Source organism: Nycticebus coucang, chromosome 10, assembly GCF_027406575.1.
Source record: "Nycticebus coucang isolate mNycCou1 chromosome 10, mNycCou1.pri, whole genome shotgun sequence".
NCBI classification, from domain to species: Eukaryota; Metazoa; Chordata; class Mammalia; order Primates; family Lorisidae; genus Nycticebus; species Nycticebus coucang.
In genome coordinates this window covers 112227323-112251346 of record NC_069789.1, presented here as the reverse complement: position 1 = coordinate 112251346, position 24024 = coordinate 112227323, and the positions used below count along the sequence as shown (strand labels likewise).

The 24024-nt window shown below is 43.4% G+C and overlaps 2 protein-coding genes across 8 annotated transcripts in view; both read right to left on the bottom strand.

Moving 5' to 3' along the window:
• Positions 1–6204, bottom strand: part of LOC128595871 (zinc finger protein 160-like) — a 29436-nt gene extending 23232 nt beyond the window's left edge. Inside the window, exon 1 of the mRNA XM_053604954.1 lies at positions 6027–6204. The gene's annotated coding sequence lies outside the window, so the exon portion shown is untranslated. The remainder of the gene's footprint in view (positions 1–6026) is intronic.
• Positions 6205–6487: 283 nt separating this feature from the next.
• Positions 6488–24024, bottom strand: part of LOC128595855 (zinc finger protein 160-like) — a 30024-nt gene continuing 12487 nt past the window's right edge. For 5 of the 7 annotated variants that reach the window (XM_053604922.1, XM_053604924.1, XM_053604921.1 and 2 more), the window contains 3 exons: positions 22483–22609; positions 19932–20060; positions 15829–18644 (listed from right to left, as the gene is read on the bottom strand). In XM_053604922.1, coding sequence (XP_053460897.1) covers positions 16447–18644; positions 19932–20060; positions 22483–22609 — 2454 coding nt within the window. In that variant the 3' untranslated portion in view covers positions 15829–16446. Of the gene's footprint in view, positions 6820–15827; positions 18645–19931; positions 20061–22482; positions 22610–24024 lie in introns of those variants that run through there. The other 2 variants (XM_053604928.1, XM_053604926.1) reach the window with 2 other exon arrangements.

Here is a 24024-nt window from a genome sequence, read left to right as displayed (position 1 = left end):
ATCTTTGACAAGCCAATTAAAAACATTCAGTGGGGAAACGATTCCCTATTTAACAAATGGTGCTGGGTAAACTGGCTGGCAACCTGTAGAAGATTGAAACTGGACCCACACCTTTCACCATTAACTAAGATAGACTCTCACTGGATAAAAGATTTAAACTTAAGACATGAAACTGTAAAAATACATGAAGAAAGTGTAGGGAAAACTCTTGAAGGAATCGGCCTGGGTGAATATTTTATGAGGAGGACTCCCCAGGAAATTGAACCAGTATCAAAAATACACTACTGGGATCTGATCAAACTAAAAAGCTTCTGCACAGCCAAGAACATTGTACGTAAAACAAGTAGACAGCCCTCAGAATGGGAGAAAATATTTGCAGGTTATACCTCCAATAAAGGTCTAATAACCAGAATCCACAGAGAACTCAAATGTATTAGGAAGAAAAGAACACGTGACCCCATCTCAGGGTGGGCAAGGGATTTGAAGAGAAACTTCTCTAAAGACAGACGCATGAGCTACAAACACATGAAAAAAAAGCTCTTTATCCTTAATCATCAGAGAAATGCAAATCAAAACTACTGTGAGATTATCACCTAACCCCAGTAAGAATAGCCCACATAACAAAATCCCCAAACCAGAGATGTTGGCGTGGATGTGGAGAAAAGGGCACACTTCTACACTGCTGGTGGGAATGCACACTAATACGTTCCTTCTGGAAGGAAGGAGAATACTTAGAGACCTAAAGATAGACTTGCCATTCGATCCTGTAATTCCCTTACTAGGTTTATACCCAGAAGACCAAAAATCACAATATAACAAAGACATCTGTACCAGAATGTTTATTGCAGCCCAATTCATAATTGCTAAGTCATGGAAGAAGCCCAAGTGTCCATCGACCCACGAATGGACTAGCAAATTGTGGTACATGTATACCATGGAATATTATGCAGGCTTAAAGAAAGATGGAGACTTTATCTCTTTCATGTTTACATGGATGGAGCTGGAACATATTCTTCTTAGCAAAGTATCTCGGGAATGGAAGAAAAAGTATCCAATGTACTCAGCTCTACTATGAAGCTAAATTATAGCTTTCACATGAAGGCTATAACCCAACTATAGCACAAGACTATGGGGAAAGGGCCAAGGAAGGGGAAGGGAGGGGGTAGGTTTTGGTGGAGGGAGGGTAATGGGTGGGGCTACATCTACAGTGCATCTTAGAATGGGTACAGGCGAAACTTACTAAATGCAGAATACAAATGCCTGCATACAGTAACTAAGAAAATGCCATGAAGGCTACGTTGAACAGTTTGATGAGAATATTTCAGATTGTATATGAAACCCGCACATTGTACCCCTTGATTGCACTAATGTACACAGCTATGATTTAACAATAAAAATAAATAAATTTAAAAAAAAATCTGAAAAAAAAAAAAAAAAAAAACAACAGCAACAACTGTGTACTTCCCTCTCTCAGAAGAAAAACCACACAGAGACACACACTCTATCTGGCCCATCACTTCAGGGTCAGTGTTGCTCAGACTGGTTTTCTGGGCTAGTCCCTCACTGTCTCCATGTTACAGGTGGGCTCACTGAGGCTCGGGAGGGGGGAGCCATGGCAGACATTTCACAGAGTTATCCTGAGAAAGGTCTTGGCAGAGTGAGGAGGAGGAAGAGGGACTGAATTCTGATATGGTGGCCTAGAAGGGTCAATGGGCTGGGACTGTCTTTACCTCACCTTCTCTAGAATATTCCAGGACCATTTTTCACATGCCTGAGCAAAAACAACAACAACAACAAAAAAGACTTCTTTTAAGATTCTGATGCCACTGATCTCAAATAGTTAATACATTGACTGCTACCCCAGAAAAAAAATTTTTTTTTCCTTGGGGCCAAAGTGTGTCAAGATGGGTCAAGAGATTGTGAGTTATATATGCTAAACAATGCCCCAGACTCAACACTAGGGTAAGTTAAATACAACTCACATGGCAGTTAATGTGTTAATTACTCTTTACAGAAAATTACACTAATATACTGAGAAAATACACAACTGCAAACCGAGAGCTATAGGTATTTAAAACATTGAACGTGAGTCAGCTATAAAATGAACCCTGAGTAATTTTTTTTCATCAAGAGTACACAGGCTGTGGTAGAGCAAGATTCCAAGTCAATCCGGCACATCCTTCTACATTAGCAGAGAACAAAATGGACCAGAGGGACTTGAGAAGAACATCTATATAGTGGCTCATAGATCATTATTTTAACAAATGACATAAGGAAAGAAAACTGAATAAGAGACTAACCATTTCAAGTAGGTTTTGATGTTAAAGTAAAAAGAAAGCTCACTGATATCTTTACCAAATGTACATTGAAATAATCTAAAATTGGGCGGCACCTGTGGCTCAGTCGGTAAGGTGCTGGCCCCATATACCGAGGGTGGCGGGTTCAAACCCCGTCCCGGCTGAACTGCAACAAAAAAATAGCTGGGTGTTGTGGCGGGCACCTGTAGTCCCAGCTACTTGGGAGGCTGAGGCAAGAGAATCGCTTAAGCCCAGGAGTTGGAGGTTGCTGTGAGCTATGTGATGCCATGGCACTCTACCTAGGGCCATAAAGTGAAACTCTGTTTCTACAAAAAAAAAAAAAAAAAAGAAATAATCTAAAATTATATATTAGGTACAAAAGAATATTTTTACACATAATAAAGACCACCTAGGAATGGGGGCTCACACCTATAACACCAGTGACTCCAGAGGCTGAGATGGGAGGACTTCTTGAACCTAGGAAGTAGAGGCTGCTGTGAGCTACGATCCTGTCACTGTGCTACAGCCTGGGCAACATAATGAGACCCATGATTCCATTAAAATTAAGAAATATTCTCATCATGGGACGAATAGAAGGAAAAATAAATAAACTGGATACAATTAATTTCCAAGAGAAACAATTTTGAAAGTGTTAAAAAAAAATTTAAGAATCAGCTGGCTGGCTCAGCGCCTGTGGTTCAAGCACCTAAGGCGCCAGCCACATACACCTGAGCTGGCGGGTTTGAATCCAGCCCTGGCCCACCAAACAACGATGGCTGCAACCAAGTGATAGTCAGGTGTTGTGGCAGGCGCCTGTAGTCCCGGAGGTGGGAGAATCACTTGAGCCCAAAAGTTGGAGGTTGCTGTGAGCTATGACGCCACAGCACTCTACCCAGGGTGACAGCTTAAGGCTCTGTCTCAAAAAAAAAAAAAAAATCAGCTGGCTGGCTTGCCCGCAGCACAGTGGTTTTGGGCTGCCGAGGCTGGCAGGTTCAAATCCAGCCCAGGCCAGCTAAACAACAATGACAATTACAACAAAATAATAGCCAGGCTTTGTGGCAGGCTCCTGTAGTCCCAGCTAGTTGAGAGGCTGAAGCAAAAGAATCGCTTAAGCCCAAGAATTTGAGGTTTCTGTGAGGTGTGATGTCATGGCACTCTACGAGGGGTGACAAAGTGAGACTCTATCTCAAAAAAAAAAAAAAAAGAGTCAGCTGGTTGTGGTGGCCTGACTATGTAGTCTCAGATATTCTGGAGGCTGAGGAAGGAGGATCACTTGAACCCACAAATCTGAGGCTGCAGTAAGCTGTGAGGCACTCCAGCCTGGGCAATGAGGGAGACCCTGTCTTGGGAGAGAAAAAAAAAAAATCAACTAATAAAGTCTAGCATCAAAGAAAAAAATCGAAAATATATAGTATTTTGAAACCAATGATGTGAGTTGATCCTCCTGAAGCTTATTTCAGCTTATGTAGGAAAACAGAAATTGAATAAACTAAAAATTATCTCAAGCTTCAAACAAGAATGCAATTACTAAAAAGGAAAAAAGGTAAATCCATTAGGATAACGAGAACAAAACCACTTTCAATGGTCCTTTTTTTTTTTTTTGAGACAGAGTTTCACTATGTCACCCATCACCCTCAGTAGAGTGCAGTGACATCACAGCTCACAGCAACCTCCAACTCTTGGGCTTAAGCGATGCTATTGCCTCAGCCTTCCAAGTAGGTGGGACTACAGGCACCTGCCATAACACCCGGCTATTTTTTTGTTGCCGTTGATTAGCTGACCAGGCTGGGTTCCAACCTGCCACCTTTGGTGTATGTGGCTGGCACCACAACCACTGTGCTATGGCCCAGAGCCTCAATGGTCCTTTTTTTTTTTTTTGAGACAGAGCTTCAAACTGTCACCCTGGGTAGAGTGCTATGGCATCACAGCTCACAGCAACTTCCAACTTCTGAGCTCAAGCTATTCTCCTGCCTCAGGCCCCCCAGTAGCTGGGACTACAGCTGCCACAATACCCGGACGGTTTTTGGTTGCAGCCATCATTGTTGTTTGGCGGGCCGGGCCGGATTCGAACCCACCAGCTCAGGTGTATGTGGCTGGCGCCTTAGCTGCTTGAGCCACAGTGGTCCTTTTAATAGGCACCTGGTAACAAAGACTCAATCACTTGTTCCCCACTTTACTCCTCTACTCCCAGCACCATCCAAGGAAAGAGGGTGACCCACAACAGAATAAGGCAAGTCACTGTCCTGCTGAATAGAAATTGCAAATAGAAGCAGGCTCTGACACACCAGCCTTACAGACGCCAGTTTTGCAATTCTCATCCTCATGTATAATTCACACAAATTTCATTATATAGAAAGAAAACATATATGTCACAACTTAGTCATCATATTCCATCATTTCATCACTCATTTGAACCCAAGGTTCACCTCTTTATTCATTACCATGTTTCCCAATCTCATTTTGTACACATCTCCCACTCGCCTTTTCTCTCCTCCTTTTTTTCTTTTCTGTGTTTCCCTCTGGGCTTCTCCCCTCTACTCCTGGTCTTACATCTGTTCTCCATTCTGGAAACTTGTTTCACCCTGTTCCTCCTCTTGCCCCCCAGTCTATTCGTTGTCCCCAATTTCGTCCTTTTCCCCTATCTTACTCCCCCTCTGATCTCCCTGTTAAATTCCCTCTTCCCGGGTAGCGCCTGTGGCTCAAAGGGGTAGGGCACTGGCCCCATATGCCGGAGGTGGCGGGTTCAAACCCAGCCCCGGCCAAAGACTGCAAAAAAAAGAAAAAAGAAAATTCCCTCTTTCCTGTGATACCGCCTTGTCCCCACTCTCTAGCACCCCAGGGCCTCTAGCCTTCCTCTCTAATGTGGTTCCCCCTCTGCTCTCCCAGTTAACCTGGCTCCAAATCATCCATCCTCTCCCCCACTGCCTGTCCGAGGTGCCTCTCCCTTGGCTGCCCCTCTCCCTAGTTTGCTGCCCTTCACCTCTTGAGAAATAGAGCTTTTCTCTGTATTTCTCCAGCTGCTTCCCTCTCTCCTCTCCCCTGACAACCCTCGCTACTTCTGCAGCTCGGCTGCTGCTTCTGTCTCTTTGCAAATCCCTCCACCCTCTGCTGTTCATCTGTTTGTGCGTCTCCTTCAATCTTTTTTCCACTTTCTCAGTTCTTTTATTTCTTCTCAGTTGCTCTTTCTCCTGATCCCGCCTGTACCCACACATTCAAAGGCGGGTCGGGGGAGATGCCCGACTCCAGAAGAGCACAATTCCAAGCCGGGAGTCATCTGGGGCGCGACAACACGGGGTGTTAACAAAAGTACCCGGTTTTCTCCCCCGGAGGAAACGCGGAATCGAGGGAAGCCGGGACTCAGACAGGCCAGGAGAGCTGACCCGGCCCAGGGGAATCAGATCGGAGTGGGGGTGGGTTGAGAAGACGGATTAGGACAGAGGTGGGGTCTGCAAACCCCTGGACCAGGTTGAGGACGCGGCTCCTCTGGGACCAGGGCTGTGGAGCTGCCCTTCAGGGGAGACTCGGGCGAGGCCCGGAGCCCGGAAGGGCGTGATCCCCCCTCGCGGGTGAGGACTTTAGGGGGCGCGGAGGAAATGCAGGGGTCGCTCAGCGGCTTTAGTAGGTGCGAAAGGCGGTGTCTCCCTGGCCCTGTCCAGGGACAGGACCTGACTCAGGGCGACTCAGCTCACAGGGAAGCAACCCCGGGCCCTCACTGGGACGTGAATTTACTTGGGAAGGAAGGAGCCGTGCGGGGCTTTAAGGTCTCTACTGCCCTGGATCCTGGGTATGGAAGCGCTGAGGACTGCGAAGCGGACACTTAATCCACACAAAGGGAACTCACGGGCCGCAGGGTCGCCGTCTGTCCCAGAGATCAACTTCCGGATCTGAGGTAACCTGCGCTTGTGCGGAAAAGGCCGGAACGGGGCCCGCGAAAAGGGCGGGGCTGACGGGGGTGGGCGGGACTGACGGGGTGGGCGGGGTCTGAGCGGGTTCTGGGCGGGTTCTGGGCGGGGGCGGCGGCGCGGAGGCCTAGGCCCTGTAGAGTGTGGTTTTCAAAGTCAAGGGACAAGACCTTCCCGTAAGGCAGTAGCGACTCAATGGTCTCTTACTTGGGGGAGCAAAGTCCGTTGGTGAATGATTCCAGGAAAGTGCCTGTTATTCAAATCACTTTGAGCAATTTAATTAAAAAGCCCCGGAATTGTCTGGGAAGGAGATGCAAATTAGAATGGGAACTACCAGACCGCCCACGGGCTGAACTTGCCGTTTCATGCAGAACAGAAATGTTTTTCATGTCTATCCCCTTTTCCCTCCACAGGCGGTCAACCCTATGCTCATTTTTGGACACTATCATAGGGACAACACCTAGGGTGTGCAGAGTGTGGAGAGCTAAGTCCAGGGATAAGTGAGGTCACCGATTGTTGCTTTTAAAAAAGTAACAACAGGACGGCGCCTGTGGCGGAAGGAGTGGGGCGCTGGCCCCAAGTACTGGGGGTGGCGGGTTCAAGCCGGGCTCCGGCCAAAACTGCAAAAAAGAAAAAAAAGTAAAAACTTTTTAAAAGTAAGTATTAATTACATAGCATTCCTTAACTTGCTATTTCATTTTTCTCAAGATGAGTTAACCTCAAGTACTTTTGAGATGAACTTTATTGACATCTTCATGTTGTTATGTCAATAATTTCTAAACATGCTGTGATTTCAAATTCACTTTTCCGTGCAATGTGAAAGTAATTAGAAAGGGTACTTTTTATTTTTAAGTTGTAATGTATTTTGGGTCTTTCTTTTGTTCAGAAGGTTCTGTCATACGGGGATGTCAAAGCCTATGAAAAAGTTGTCAGAAGGGTCGCGCCGGTATCTCAGTGGTTAGGGTGCCGGCCACATACACGAGGGATGAAGGGGTCAAATCCGGCCCGCGCCTGCTAAACAATGAAAATTACAAAAAAAAAAAAAAAAGAAAAATAGCTGGGCATTTGGCAGGAGCCTTTAGTCCCAGCTCCTTGGGAGGCTGAGGCTAGAGAACCCCTTAAGCCCAAGAGTTTGAGGTTGCTGTGAACTGTCATGTCATAGCACTCTACCCAGGGCAACAGCTTGAGACTGTCTCAAAATAAACAAATAAATTAATATTACAATATTTCTAAGGGTAAATGGCAGACAGTTTAATCTCTTTCATAAGGACCTTGAAGAACTACATATCAATTATCAAAAAAAAAATTTTTTTGAGACAGAAAAATTTTTTCTGTTGCCCTGGGTAGAGTGCGGTGCCATCATAGCTCACAGCAACCTCAAACTCTTGGGCTCAAGTGATCTCCTCTTGCCTCAGTTTTTCACTTTTAGTAGAGATGGGGTTTCCCTTTTGCTCAGGCTGCTTTTAACTCATGCTGTTGCAGGCAGACGAGGCCCAATGGAGGAAAAAGGCTTTTATTCAGCAGGTGGAGCTAGCTAATGGTACAGAAGATTTCGAAATGGCTGCGCTCCCTGACTGGCTTGGTATTTCCCTTTTTATCTCCAGTCAAAAAGTTCCAATGCATGGGTACCTTCCTCATTGGTCAGTTTGAATCAAGCAGGAGATGCTGTTCCAGCCCCTACAGAACCACAGAATTTGGCGGCGCCTGTGGCTCAGTGAGCAGGGCGCCCACCCCATATACCGAGGGTGGCGGGTTCAAACCCGGCCCTGGCCAAACTGCAACAAAAAAATAGCCAGGCGTTGTGGCAGGTGCCTGTAGTCCCAGCTACTGGGGAGGCTGAGGCAGGAGAATCGGCTAAGCCCAGGAGTTGGAGGTTGCTGTGAGCTGTATGATGCCACGGCACTCTACCGAGGGCGATAAAGTGAAACTCTGTCTCTACAAAAAAAAAAAAAAAAAAGAACCACAGGATTTCATAGAAGTAGAAATTTTCAAGTCCCAGGAAGTTAAATCTACAAATTCCTAAGAGCTGAGTTACCATGGAAAGGACCCTGCAGGTATATCCTTGGGGTCTCCTTGAGAAGACCTCTGTTCTCCTAGACCTCACCCTTCCCGGGTATCCTCTCTCAATGAGCTTAAGCAATCCACCTGCCTCCGCCTCCCAGAATACTATGATTACAGGTGTGAGCCACTGTGCCTGGCAATTACCAAATTTTAAATATTCTCGTTTCTACCAGCAGTACTGTGGCAATATCTGTGAGTTAACATGTATTAGATAGTATGTCACATCATTATTTACGGGAGATTTCACCGTGGGGAAGTGGTAATCAATTTAAATGTTGTGGAGAGCAGGCCATGAGGCAGCAGGGCCCTCACAGCCTGGGGAACATTCAGAGACTGACTCCCCCAACCGCTTCTCCCCCTTACTGAAAACAGCAATATTCCTTTCTCCATGCTAGTTCTGCCAGAAGTCACGTAGCTCTTTCTTTGTCAAGTTAATCTTTAGAAACTGTGGAAAGCCTTGTGATCTTTCTCTATCTACATTTTAACATATGTTAACAAAGTTAAATAGAAAACATTAACAGGATTTATCTTTGATAGTTATTCATGTTTTCCAATCATATTGTAAGACCAAAAATATGTCTTTTGTCTATGCTACTTCCCCGTAAACAACCCTGCTGAGAAACTGTAAAATAAAGCTGATTTTGTGTTTTAGTGCTGGCTGCAGCCATCAGCTGTATCAGACCTCTGGACGCCATCTTTCATCCCATGTCTTCTCTTGTGTTTTATTTTCCTCAATCCCCACCACTTCCACTCTGGTTCTTTCTCCTTCTCTGCACAGGCTCTCTAAAAAATGTGGCTCATGGGCGGTGCCTGTGGCTCAGTGAGCAGGGCACCGGCCTCATATACGGAGGGTGGCGGGTTCAAACCCGGCCCGGCCAAACTGCAACGAAAAAATAGCCGGGCGTTGTGGCGGGCGCCCGTAGTCCCAGCTACTTGGGAGGCTGAGGCAGGAGAATCGCCTAGGCCCAGGAGTTGGAGGTTACTGTGAGCTGTGTGACACCACGGCACTCTACTGAGGGCGATAAAGTGAAACTCTGTCTCTACAAAAAAAAAAAAAAAAAAAAAAAAGTGGCTCATGCTTGTAATACTAGCACTTTGGGAAGTTAAGGTGGGAGGATCATTTGAGGCTAGAAGTTGGAGACCAGCCTGAACAACATAAGAAGATCCCTCTCTACAAAATAAAAAATTAGCCAGTTGTGGTGGCACTGGCCTGTAACCCCATATACTCTGAAAGCTGAGGCAGAAAGATCACTTGAGCCCAGGAATATCAGGTTACAGTAAACTAGTATTGGGCCACTGTAGCCTGGTTAATAGAGCAAGTCTCTCCCCCCTCCCCCACAAAAAAGTTTTTAAATATAATTTTCAAATAGGAAAATTATCATATTTAATATTCTAGCCATTTAAAATGAGCAGAATGTCCTGGCATGGCACACAGATGTATATGAGAAGATACATGGGCACTTTTATTTATTTTGGAGACAGGGTACTGAAGGAATGGTCTTATTAATGGGCAAACAAGGAAAAATAAATTTCAAACTGGCAGCCACTTAGAGCAGTGTGAACTGTGCTCCTAAGGTTAGTAACACAAGCATCTCTCCTACAGAGACGTTTACCTAGTGATCAAAAGAAGCTGGGCAGACAAAACAAGGTGTAAATCCTCCTTTACATTCTCCAGGGCAGGTCAAGTCACATTCCAAGGGGAAGAGTAGTTTCTGGGAAAGAGGAAGAAAGGACAGACTGTTTGACCCGCTGTCATCAAAAATTGACTACTTCTGGGCGGTGCTTGTGGCTCAGTGAGTAGGGTGCCGGTCCTATATGCCGGAGGTGGTGGGTTCAAACCCAGCCCCGGCCAAAAACCACAAAAAAAAAAAAAAAAAGAATCAAAATAAATATTAACAAAGAGTTAACTCTAAGACACTTGAAACTGTGAAATTACTAAAAGACATTTGGGAAAATGCTTCATGACACTGGTCTGGGCAAGAACTTAAATACTCCCAAAGCACAGGCATACAAAGCAAAATTGGACTAGGGGGAATCACATCAAGCTAAGAATTTTCTGCACAGCAAAGGAAACAATCAACATAGTGAAGAGACAAAGTCACAGGAGAAAATATTTGCAAACTATCCATCTGACAAGGAATTACTAATTAGAATATACATAAGGGGCTCCAATAAGAAAGGAAAAAATAATTCAATTATAAATGGGCAAAAAAGGCTCAGCACCTGTAGCTCCTTTGGCTAAGGCGCCAGCCACATACACCAGAACTGGCAGGTTCGAATCCAGCCTGGGCCTACCAAACAATGATGACAACTACAACCAAAAAAGATAGCCAGGCATTGTGCTGGGCACCTGTAGTCCCAGCTTGGGGGGCTGAGGCAAGAGAATCGCTTAAGACCAGGAGTTGGAGGTTGCTGTGAGCTGTGATGCCATGGCATTCTACCCAGGGCGACAGCTTGAGGCTCTGTGTCAAAAAAAAGGCAAAAGATCTGAATATACATTTCTCAAGATACACACATGGCTATCAGTTATATGAAAGATGCTCAGCATCATTAGTCATCAGAGAAATGTAAATCAAAACTACAATGAGATATGCTCTCATTCCAATTAAAATGGCTTTTATTAAAGCACAAACAATAACCAATGCTGTCAAGAATGTGGAGAAAGAAATGGGCGCCCTCATATACTGTTGGTGGAAACACAAATTAGTGCAACAGGCTTGGCGCCTGTGGCTCAAGTGGCTAAAGCGCCAGCCACATACACCTGAGCTGGCAGGTTCGAAAATAGCCCGGGCCCGCCAAACAACAATGACGGATGCAACCAATTAGTGCAATTACTATAGAAAACAGTATTGAAACTCCTCAAAAAATTGAAAGTAGGGCCAGGCAAGGTGGCTTACGCCTGTAATCCCAGCACTGGGAAGCCAGGGCAGGTGGATTGCCTGAGCTCACAGGTTCCAGACCAGCCTGAGCCAGAGCCAGAGGTGCCTATAGTCCCAGCTACTTGGGAGACTGAGGTAAGAGTCTCACTTAAGCCCAAGAGTTTGAGGTTGCTGTGAGCTATGACACTACAGCACTCTACCAAGGGCAACAAAGTGAGACCCTGTCTCCAAAACACAAAACATCACACAACAACAACAAACTGAAAGTAGAACTACCATATAATCCAGCAATCCACTAGTGAGGATACATCCAAAGAATGGGAACTAGTATATTGAAAAGATATATTGTAGCACTAGTCACAATTCCTGAGATATGGTACCTACCTACCCCCTAAGTGTCCATCAACCAGTGAATTAAATAAATTATGCTACACATACACAATGGAATATTATACACACACAAAAAGAATGAAATCTTACCATTGGAAACAATATGGATGGAATTGGAGAACATTAAGTGAAATAAGCAAACCACACAAAGACAAATCTCATACATTTTCACTCATGTGTGGGAGCATGAGTGAAATATTAAAAACGATTGCTCTTATGGAGATGAAGAGTAGAATGACAGTTATCAGAATCTGGACAGGGTGGGGTGGGGAGTGGATAAAGTGAGCATGGATAATGGGTGGTTGGTTGATGCCTGTAATCCTAATACTTTGGGAGGCCGAGGCCGAAGGATCACTTAAGCTCAAGAGTTTGAGATCAGCCTGAGCAAGAATGAGACCCCATCTCTACTAAAACTAGAAAAACTAGCTGTGCACCATGGTGGGAACCTCTAGTCCCAGCTACTCAGGAGGTTGAGGCAAGAGGATCTCTTTGAGCCCAGGAGTTTGAGGTTGCTGTGAGCTATGATGACACCACAGCACTTTACTCAGGGTTAGAGTTAGGCTGTGTCTCAAACATAAAATCAAATTAAAATAAAATAATAAAAGAACATTTTAAAAAACTGCAAAAATATAACTGGGTTGTTCCCAACACAAAGGAATGTAAATGCCCAAGGAGATGGTCACACCAATTATTTGATTAACTCACTTGTATCAAAACATCACATGTACCCTAAAAGATATACAACTATTATGTACCCATAACAACTAAAAATATATATATTTAAATTGAGGTCTTCACTAACAGAAAATTCAGGAGTTTCAAGAGCAAACATTCAGTGTTGTACTAGTTTCCATTTTGTGATGCTGGACTACTAACAAGTTTTTGCTCCTCTCCACTTCCTCTTCCTCTCTGCCTGTATTGTCAGGCTAGTAATGCCTGAGTCTCCCTCCTTCAGAGTGAAGCTCAAACTGTGTGTGGGTTAGTCCCATTCAATCCCACCCTTTAACAACCAGAACACCCCAAATAAGTTCCTTATCTCTGCTCTCTCAAGCTATTTTTGGACCAGCTTTGGAAGTCTGCCAGCTTCTCTGACAAAGCCACATTACGTAATAGCCTCACAACACTTTAGTTTATAAGCATCATTCTCAAAATCTATTTTTTATTTTTTGAGACAGTTTCACTATATCACCCTTGGTAGAGTGCTGTGGTGTCATAGCTCACAGCAACCGCAAACTCTTGGGCTTAACCAGGGGTCCTCAAAACTTTTTTTCTTTTTTGTAGAGACAGAGTCTCACTGTACAGCCCTCGGGTAGAGTGCCATGATGTCACACGGCTCACAGCAACCTCTAACTCTTGAACTTCCGCGATTCTCTTGCCTCAGCCTCCCAAGCAGCTGGGACTACAGGTGCCCGCCACAACACCCGGCTATTTTTTTGTTGCAGTTTGGTGGGGGCTGGGTTTGAACCCGCCACTCTCGGCATATGGGGCTGGCGCCCTACTCACTGAGCCACAGGCACCACCCCTCAAAACTTTTTAAACAGGGGGCCAGTTCACTGTCCCTCAGACCATTGGAAGGTCGGACTATAGTTTTTTTAAAAAAATTATGAACAAATTCCTATGCACACTGCACATATTTTGAAGTAAAAAAACAAAACGGGAACAAATACAATCACACCGCCTCATGTGGTCCGCAGACCGTAGTTTGAGGACCCTGGCCAGCTTCCCAAGTAGCTGGGACTATAGGCACCTGCCACCATGCCTGGCTATTTTTCTTTTTTGGTTGTAGTTGGCAGTTGTTTAGCTGGCCCAGGCTGGGTTCAGACTCACCAAACTTAGAGTATGTGGCCTGTGCCATAATCACCGTGCTATGGGTGCTGACACTTCAATATCTATTTTTTTTGAGACAGTCTCGTTTTATTGCTCTGGGTTGAGTGCTGTGGCGTCATAGCTCACAGCAACCTCAAACTCCTCGGCTCAAGCTATTCTCTTGCCTCAGCCAAGTAGCTGGGGCTGTAGGCGCTTGCCACAATGCCTATTTTTTAGAGATGGGGTCTCGCTCTGGCTCATGCTGGCCTCAAACTCCTGAGCTCAGGCGATTCACCTGCCTTGGCTTCCCAGAGGCTAGGATTATAGGTGTGAGCCACTGCGCCTGGCCACATTCTCAGTATCAAAACCAAGGTTTAGGTGTTCAATCCAGTTCCAGCGGAGTGGTCCCAAGGCTAAATTACTAAAAGCCATATGGCAGTGAATATATAAGTTTCTGTTTATCTGCCACAACAAAAGAAAATTCATGTTGTATACGTTCATTCTGAAAGGAAAATTCATGAACATTAATCTTTTCCAGTTCTGTCACTGAATATGTCAAAAACAAAATGAAGGTGGTGTTATTTTCATCTTTATTCCCCAAATGTTTCATTTCGTGTTTTTCATATTTTGCATTTTCACTGCACGTAAGTCAAGACTATGGGTCTTATTACATAAACACAGGAATTGGTAATGTGGAAACATAACCACGTGATATATATATATATTATCAACAGCAATACAGACAGATTTTAAGGTGTTAAGAATGTGAAATGTATGGCTTGGCGCATGTAGCTCAGCAACTAGGGCACCAGCCATATATACCACAGCTGGCAGGTTTGAACCCAGTCCGGGCCTGCCAGATAATAATGACAACTACAGCAAAAAAGCAGTCAGGCATTGTGGTGGGCACAAAAAAAAAAAAAAAAAAAATGTGAAATGTGTTTTCTATAGCATTTTCAGTATACTCAAATAAGTATCCTATGCCAGAGTGTGGAAAGCATAACTTATGTGCAAAATGTTTCTCTAAATTGTATGTTGAGTCCACCACAGAAAAAAATTGTTTTTTTAATTTTTTTTTTTTTTTGTGGTTTTTGGCCGGGGCTGGGTTTGAACCCACCACCTCTGGCATATGGGACCAGCGCCCCACTCACTGAGCCACAGGTACCACCCTTTTTTCTTTTTTTTAGTCTCATTATGTCACCCTCGGTAGAATGCTGTGGCGTCACAGCTCACAGCAATCTCAAACTCCTGGGCTTAAGCAATTGATTATCTTGCCTCAGCCTCCCAAGTAGCCGGGACTACAGGTGCCTGCCACAACGCCCAGCTAGAAAAAATTGTTTTTGATGCTTCAAGAGCCTAATGGTGCATTATTGTTGTTGTCTATCATAAAGCATTCTACTGAGATAGAATAAAATGTTGGCAAAAGAATGGGATGCGTTGAGTGATTTTAGAAGTTTAAACTGTATTAGTTAAAACACCACATCTATGGTACAGTCTTCTTTTTTACTCTGTGATATAGTCTGAATAAAACAGAAGCAAAATGTGATTCCAGCAGTTAATGAGTCCTACTCAAGAACATGTTATTCTGGTTCTTTTTGAATAAACTTTCCCTCTGGTTTAATCTTTAATTGCAAAAGCTAATTTTAATCAATCTTTGTTATAAAACAGCTATTGCTATTCAGTGGAGAAGGAAGGTGGTCACCACGTCCTCTGCATTGTTTCTATCACACAACCAGTCCTTAATTACCTATTGCTCTCCTCAAATAAAAATGCCAGTGTCCCGTGGTCGTGGCTGCTCATGTGATGGTCAGTTGGCAGAGCATCTCTCTCTGAACTCAAGAGTATCCTCCTGTCAGGTGAAAGGCACCCTGAACACAATAAGCATGACGACTGATATCATGGCTGTATATTATTCTCAGCCTCTCACAGATGCTAATTAAACAATATTCTCCTCACAGATGCTAATTCAGACAATATTACATTTTCAAAGGTAGTGTCATCCTTCACAAATTGGACAGAAATAACCCTCACCAAATGACTCGAGCCCTTATATCCTATTGATCCTTTCCCAGAAACCACCATCAAAGGTGGGTAAGGACACATAATATCAACAGATTTCAAAGTTCAGATCGAAAATCACAATCAATCTTTTCTTTTGTTCTTTTGAGACAAGAGTCTCAATCTGTCACCCTGGGTAGAGTGCCATGGCTTCACAGCTCACAGCAACCTCAAACTCTTGGGCTCAAGTGATCCTCTTGCCTCAGGTTTTCTATTTTTAGTAGTTACGGGGTCTCCCTTTTGCTCAGGCTGATCTCAAACTTGTGAGCTCAAGCAATCCACCTGCCTCAGTATCCCAGAGGCCTGAGCCACCGCACCAGGCCTATAATCTTTCCAAGAAACCCTAAATAATTCAACAAAACATTTTACGGGCGGCGCCTATGGCTCAAGGAGTAGGGCGCCGGTCCCATATGCCGGAGGTGGCGGGTTCAAACCCAGCCCCGGCCAAAAAAAAAAAAAAAATTTTACTACCTGAAGGTAACTGGCCATGTACAAACATCCTGTGACCTTTAATATAAGAAAAGTTTTAAATATTTGGACTTGTAATTATTCTGCAGTATAAAATATCAAAGATTAATTGGGAAACTATTTTTTTTTTTTTTGTAGAGACAGAGTCTCACTGTACTGCCCTCGGTACAGTGCCGTGGCATCACACGGCTCACAGCAACCTCTAACTCTTGGGCTTACGCGATTCTCTTGCCTCAGCCTCCCGAATAGCTGGGACTACAGGCGCCCGCTACAACGCCCGGCTATAATTGGGAAACTAGAGATAGTTGTTCTTCATAGGAATCTTCACCTACAGTTGCAGTTACTGGCCGATGACATCACCATACACGTGACATTTGTGTAGTTTCATTGAATATGTGTATTTTGATGCCCAGTGAGATCTGAGGCCTAGACAAAGCCTCTGCCATGTACATTTACATGATGTTCCTCATCATCAACTGCCTTGCTATCGACTTATGAAGGACTGGCCATAGTCATTCTGTCAAGAATGAGTTCTCTAATATTCTGAAAGGAGTGACCTATGTATGACTGATGATATTGCCGCATTCATTTGTATGGTTTCTCTCCACTATGAAGTCTGTAATGACTTGCAAGGTTTGAACTTTGCCTGAAAACCTTGCCGCATTCATTACATTTATAAGGTTTTTCTCCAGTGTGAATTGCCTGATGGGTAGTGAGGCTTGAACGTACACGAAAAGCTTTCCCACACACTACACACCTGTAAGGTTTCTCTCCAGTATGAATTCTTCGGTGATTTGCCAGGTGTGAATTCTGAGTGAAGACCTTACCACATTCAGTACATTTGTAAGGTTTTTTCCCAGTATGGATCGCCTGATGGGTAGTTAGTGTTGAGCGCACACTAAAGGCTTTCCCACACTCATTGCATCTGTAAGGTTTCTCACCAGTGTGAATTCTTCGGTGATTTGCAAGGTGTGAATTTTGAGTGAAGACCTTGCCACATTCACTGCACTTGTAAGGTTTTTCTCCAGTATGGATGACCTGATGGGTAGTTAGGTTCGAATGCATACTAAAGGCTTTGCCACACTGATTACACTTGTAAGGTTTCTCTCCCGTATGAATTCTTCGATGAGTCGCAAGATATGAATTGTGCCTGAAGACCTTGCCACATTCATGACATTTGTAAGGTTTTTGTCCAGTGTGTATTGCCTGATGAAGAGTTAGGCTTGACCGCACACTGAAAGCTCTCCCACACTCATTACATGTGTAAGGTTTCTCTCCAGTATGAATTCTCCAATGCCTTGCAAGCTGTGAAGTTTGACTGAAGACTTTGCCACATTCATTACACTTGTAAGGTTTCTCTCCAGAATGAATTCCCTGATGACTTGTAAGATGTGACTTCTGAGTGAAGCCCTTGCCACACTCGATACATTTGTAAGGTTTCTCTCCAGTATGAATCGCCTGGTGGGTAGTTAGGCTTGAACGAACACTAAAGGCTTTCCCACACTCATCACACTTATAAGGTTTCTCCCCAGTATGAATTCTTCGATGATTTGCAAGTTGTGAATTTTGAGTGAAAACCTTGCCACATTCGTTACACTTGAAAGGTTTTTTCCCAGAATGGATGACCTGGTGGGTAGTTAGGTTTGAATGCATACTAAAGGCTTTGCCACAATCATTGCACTTGTAAGGTTTCTCTCCAGTATGAATTCTACGATGCCTTCCAAGGTAGGAATTGTACCTAAAGACTTTTCCGCATTCATTACATTTGTAAGGTTTTTCTCCAGTATGAATTGTCTGATGTATAGCAAGGCTTGAACGAACACTAAAGGCTTTGCCACAGTCACTGCACTTGTAAGGTTTCTCTCCAGTATGAATCCTCCAGTGGCTTGCAAGGTGCGAATTTTGGGTGAAGAGCTTGCCACATTCATTACATTTGAAAGGCTTTTCCCCAGTATGGATTAATTGATGGGTAGTTAGATTTGAGTGTCCTCTAAAGGTTTTCCCACACTCATTACACTTGTAAGGTCTCTCTCCAGTATGAATTCTCCTATGACCGGTAAGGTTTGAAGGCTGGCTGAAGACCTTGCCACATTCATTACATTTGTAAGGTTTTTCTCCAGTGTGGATTACCTGATGGATAGTTAGGTTTGAACGAACACTGAAGGTTTTCCCGCATTCGGTACATTTGTAGGGTTTTTCTCCACTGTGAATTCTTTTATGACTTGTAAGGTGTGATTTTTGAGTGAACGCCTTGCCACATTCATTACATTTGTAAGGTTTTCCCCAATTGTTCGCTTTTTGTCCTTGTGTGAATAATGCAAGATAGCTAAATTCATTTGTATACTTTTTAAAATTGTGAGTTCTGACAGGAGAAGGAATTGGTTGATGTGAGGACATTGAAGCACCACAGCTGGCAGATTTTTCAACTTGATGACCTTCATACACTGTCCTTTCACCTTGAAACAGCTGCAGTGCAGACAGTTGTGAATGTAAGTTTAACCCAAGCTGGCCGCTAATATCCTTGTTCCCTGTGTCTCTTCCACCCTGTTGATCTCTTCTACCAGTGAGACTTTTGTTCGGGGTCATGAGCACTCCTTTATAATTTTGTTCTTCATCTCTCCACTGACACTCAAAGTCAAATATATTTTTCTGGATTTCTCTAAAGGAAACATCTTCAGTGTCCTGGTTTTCATGTCTTTCCAACATCACTGTTTGGAGTATTTCTCCTGCAACACGTTTCCCTTTTGGTAGTAAATCTTTGACCACAAATTCAGGAGAAAGATCTATAAATAAAAGAACCATAGGCTTACAATTAATAACAGTATGTGAACAAATATTTCATACTGAAAAGCATATTATTAAAAATGAATACTCAAAGTTATCAACCTTCAAAACCATGAATTTCAATATTAAGAAACAAACAAAAAAATATTCTTTAACAATGTGGCTACATGCAATTCACTTAGTAGGGAAGCCTAGATTTAAGCAACAATTTAACCCAGCATTCATATAGTGCAAGCCTACATTAGCCTTCAAAGTGTATTTTTTCACCATGACCTCAAGCCAGTTAGTTGTCTCATAATTGAAGATAAATTTTATATTGTATGTATTTAAAGCATACTTATTATATATAAATAAATCCTAAAGCACAACATCATATACTATTATATAATGATAAATAACCTATGTAGTCAATAATTAAAAAGTGGCAATTTGGGGCAGTACCCATAGCTCAGGTAGGGTAGGGCGCCAGCCACGTATACTGAGGCTGGCAGGTTCAAACCCAGCCTGGGCCAGCTAAAAACAACAACGACAACTGCAACGACAACAAAAAAATAGCCGGGTATTGTGGCGGGCACCTGTAGTCCCAGCTACTTCGGAGGTTGAGTCAAGAGAATTGCTTAAGACCAAGAGTTTGAGGTTGCTGTGAGCTGTGACGCCACAACATTCTACCCAGGGCAACTGCTTGAGACTCTGCCTCAAAAAAAAAAAAAAGGCAATTTTGAACTGTGAAATAATCACAGCACTGGGAAAATGAGGAAGAATTCAATAAAACAATGTTATTAAAAAAACCAGTATTTTTGCTGAATTTCTGTTAGAAAACTATATCTACACAGAATAGACATTTTGTAACACTAACAAGTGGCACATGATAGTTATATTTCATAATGCATGCTGAAAACCATCATGTATACATCACAGAGAAACTAATAAAGATTTTCTAGAAACCATGATAAAATGAGTTTGGAAGAATCAGTAATCACATTTATAAAAAGTTAAAGCTTATGGAATTAGAAATGGGTTTCTCCTAAGAGAAATGAGGAAGTATAGACTACAAGAACTGTAATACAATTTTTAAAAATGTTAGTGTATACTGAAAAATTGTAACTGTAGACCTTACCACATTCATTGAGACTGTAAGGTTTCTCTGCATTATGAATTCTCCAATGATTTTATGGCCTTCCAGAGCTCACAGAACAGAAATTTTAGTTGCCCAAAACCTCCTTCATTTGTAGTTTCTCACACTCTATTTAAGGAGCAGCTTTCTCTCTGACCTTCAGAGCTCTTACCTGTGATTGTACCTTTGATATGTTTCCACCTATTGGGTTTTCTTGCAGTTTTCATTTGGCTCTCCATAGTCCAGGGCTCTTTCCCTCCCTCCAACAGGTAGATAATATTCATGTCAAAAGTAGAGATTCCTGTTTATGAGAAGAAAGAACTAATAATGTTCTGTGGCTTTTCTAGAATCCCATCCCTACATTTACATGAGAGGACATCACAGATGGATCTTGCAAACATTTTAAATACTGATCCACTGACTGATTAGGAAACACTACAACATGCAGATATCTAACTCTACCCCATGAACCACTGAAGTAAACGCAGAGAGGGAGAAGACAGGAAATTGGAGATTTTAAAATTCCAACGCTTGGCTAGGCACAGTGGCTCACGCCTGTAATCCTAGCACTCTGGGAGGCTGAGGAAGGAGGATCATTTGAAGCCAGGATCTCAAGAGCAGCCTAAACATCATACTAATACCAAATTTCTACCAAAAAAAAAAAGCTTATCTGGGCATGGTGGTGCATGCCTGTAGTCCCAGCTACTTGGGAGGCTGAGGTAGGAGGATCGTTTGTGCCCAGGAGCTCGAGGCTGCAGTGAACTATGATGCAGCCTCTGCACTCTAGACCAGGTAAGGAAGCAAAACCCTGTCTCAAAAAATAAATCTAACACAGGTAATATGTATGCATATAAAAGCTCTGAAATTATTTAATGATGCACCATTAAGGCAGCAGAGTTGTTGAAAATAGGGGATAATTAACATCCAGATTGTTGATTTTTAAGCTTTTCATTTTTAAGTTAATAAGGCTTCATTCTTAATCAGGCAATGCAGAGGGTCCTAAGAGATTCACAAGGAAAAATGCAAAGAAACAGAAGACTATATCCTAACTTCTGAAACCACAAGACCAGGGAGTGGGAATAGGAAAGTTTTTCCCAAAGGAAAACTAGACTGGGGTGGCTGAAGAAATGGGAATTTATGCTGAGAAGGCAAAATTACCAGATGCCACTAATGGTTAGAGTGGATCAGTGGTGTCCAGACTGGATGGAGGGGAGACTTTTAGGGAATCCCCAAACATTCCAAACATTTTATTTATATTAAAAATAATACTCTCACATGGTTGAAGATTCAAACAGTGTGCTCTTGTTACTCTTATCCCGCTCTGTCTCTGGACTATTCCCCTCCCTAGAGACAACACTGTAACTAGTTTCTTGAGTATCTGTGTTAGTTTCCTGTTGCTGATGTAACAAATTGCTACAAATTTAGTAGTTTAAAACACCACATATTGATTTTTTAAAAAAATTCTGTAGGTTAGAAATCTGACAAGAGGTCTCTAACTAAAATCAAAGAGCCACCAGAGCTGTATTCCTTTGTGGGGGCTCTGGAAGAGAAAATCTGGTTCCTTATCTTTTCTGGTTTCTTCCCCTTCTCTTCCTCCTCCTCCCCCTCCTCTCCCCTCCCTTCCTCTCTTCCTCTTTTCTTTTTTTAGACAGAATCTCACTCTGTTGCCCTAGAGCAGGGGTCCTCAAACGACAGCCCGCGGGCCACATGAGGCAGTGTGATTGTATTTGTTCCTGTTTTGTTTTTTTACTTCAAAATAAGATATGTGCAGTGTGCATAGGAGTTTGTTCATAGTTTTTTTTCTTAAACTATAGTCCGGCCCTCCAATGGTCTGAGGGACAGTGAACTGGCCCCCTGCAGAGTGTTCTGGCATCATTGTAGCTCACAGCAACCTCAAACTCCTGGGCGAAAGCAATTCTCCTACATCAGCCTCCCCAGTAGCTGGGACTACAGGCACCCACCATGATGCCTGTCTAGTTCTCTTTCTTCTTTTTTTTTTTTTTTTTTTGAGACAGAGTCTCACTTGGTCACCCTTGGTAGAGTGCCATGGCATCATATTTCACAGCAACCTCAAACTCTTGGGCTCAAGAGATCCTCTTGCCTCAGCCTCCTGAGGAGCTGGGACTACAGGCCCCCTGAACAATGCCTGGCTAGTTTTTTCTGTTTTTAGTAGAGATGGGGTTCCACTCTTACTCAGGCTGGTCATGAAATCCAGAACTCAAGCAATCCACCGTCCTTGGCCTCCCAGAGGATTACAGGAATGAGCCACCATGCCCGGCCTCCCTTTTTCAGGTTCTAGAGGCTACCTGCATTCCTGAAGGCCTGCTTCCATCTTCAAAGCCAGCAATGGCCAGTGGAATCCTTCTCAAGCTGCATCCTCTGAAACTCTTCTACATTCTTCTTCCATATATGGATCCCTGGGTTATACTGAACCTACCTAGATAATCCAGGATCATCTGCTCATCTCCACATCAGCTGATCAGCAACCTTAATTGCATCTACAACCTTATTTCCTCCTTTGCCAAGTAACCTAACATTCTCAGATTCTGGAGATTAAGACATGGACATCTTTGGTGGGGGGCATCATTCTGTATCCTCTAAGAGTTAATCTATTCATACATAAGCAAATACATATCTTAATTTAAAACTTAGTAAAAAACAGCATTGCTCACTTGAGAAAAAAAAAAAGAATATATCCTAACTTCCGAAAAAGTTATTCTCACCCAAGGAGACCAGATTCCAGTAGTTCTCCAACATCACGGTTTTGTACAAAGCCCTCTGAGCAGGGTCCAGGCACTTCCACTCCTCCTGAGAGAATTCTATGGCCACATCCCTGAATGTCAACTGTCCCTAAAATGAAAAACACATTTTACCATGTAACTACGGGGAGACTTCTAGTCTTCACATAAAATGAGAACTATTAGAATAACTTAAACTGAGGTAAGCAGGATGGCAGACATTTAGTCTTCAGGACCCTTTCCTGACATAGAGCTCACCAGAAACCTGTGGAGTGCTAAGGACCTTTCTGTGTACTAATGAAACGGGGGTGGCTGGAAGCCCTGAGGTGGCTTCAGGATGGGGCCTGATCACTGGAAAGACCAAGGCTGGATTAGACATTTGAGAATTTAGCCCCAGGAACCAACTTCTCCTGAGGGGAGTGACGCAGGTAGAGAGAATTGATCACCAGTAAGGAATGATGGGAGCAACCATGGCTCTGTAATGAAATCTCCATGCAAAACCCCCAAAACAGAGGAATAGGAGAACATGGGCGGGGAGGCTCTGGAAGGGTGACACAGTCAAAGAGAGTACAGAGACCCCTCGACACTTCTCTCCTAACTCACCCAACAGATTGCTCCCATCTGGCTCTTCATTAGTGTGATTTGTGGTATCTTATATAATAAATGGATACACATAAGTAAGGTGACTTCCTGAGTTCTGTGAGCACCCCCAGCAAGTTAACCAAATCTGAGGAGGGGCGAGTTCGTGAATTAGAGCCAATCAGTCAGAAATAGGCCATTACCTCTGCTTGTGATGGACACCGCTTTCAGTGAGCACACTATTTGAGACTGAGCCCTCAACCTATGGGATGTGACCCTACACCAGGCAGTGTGTCATATTAGAATTATGTAAAATGATATCCACTTTTGTCCACTGCAGAACTGCTTGCTTGGTATGTGGAGGAAAACCCAATACACCTGAGATCACAGAGCGAGCCGTGTGACGATAGTACAGTGGACAAAACTCAGTCTGTTTTTCCCATGTACTTGTATAAGTGAAAGTACCTTTGAGCAAGTTATAGCCCCCTAATTTTGTTTTGTTATACTTTTTATTTTTTTTTTTGTAGAGACAGAGTCTCATTTTATGGCCCTCGGTAGAGTGCCGTGGCCTCACACAGCTCATAGCAACCTCCAACTCCTGGGTTTAAGCGATTCTCTTGCCTCAGCCTCCCGAGTAGCTGGGACTACAGGCGCCAGCCACAACGCCCAGCTATTTTTTGGTTGCAGTTTGGCTGGGGCCGGGTTTGAACCCGCCACCCTCGGTATATGGGGCTGGCACCTTACTGACTGAGCCACAGGCGCCGCCCCTGTTATACTTTTTCATAATACCATATACTATGATATTCTCTGAAACAGTGTGGATTTCTTGGTTTTGTGAATACAAAAGATACACAAATTAAACCAACACAAGGTTATTTCCATAGAAGAGTTAGATGTTATATTTGACACACTAAGTGATATAAGTATCTAGATGAGCTAGAGTGTAAG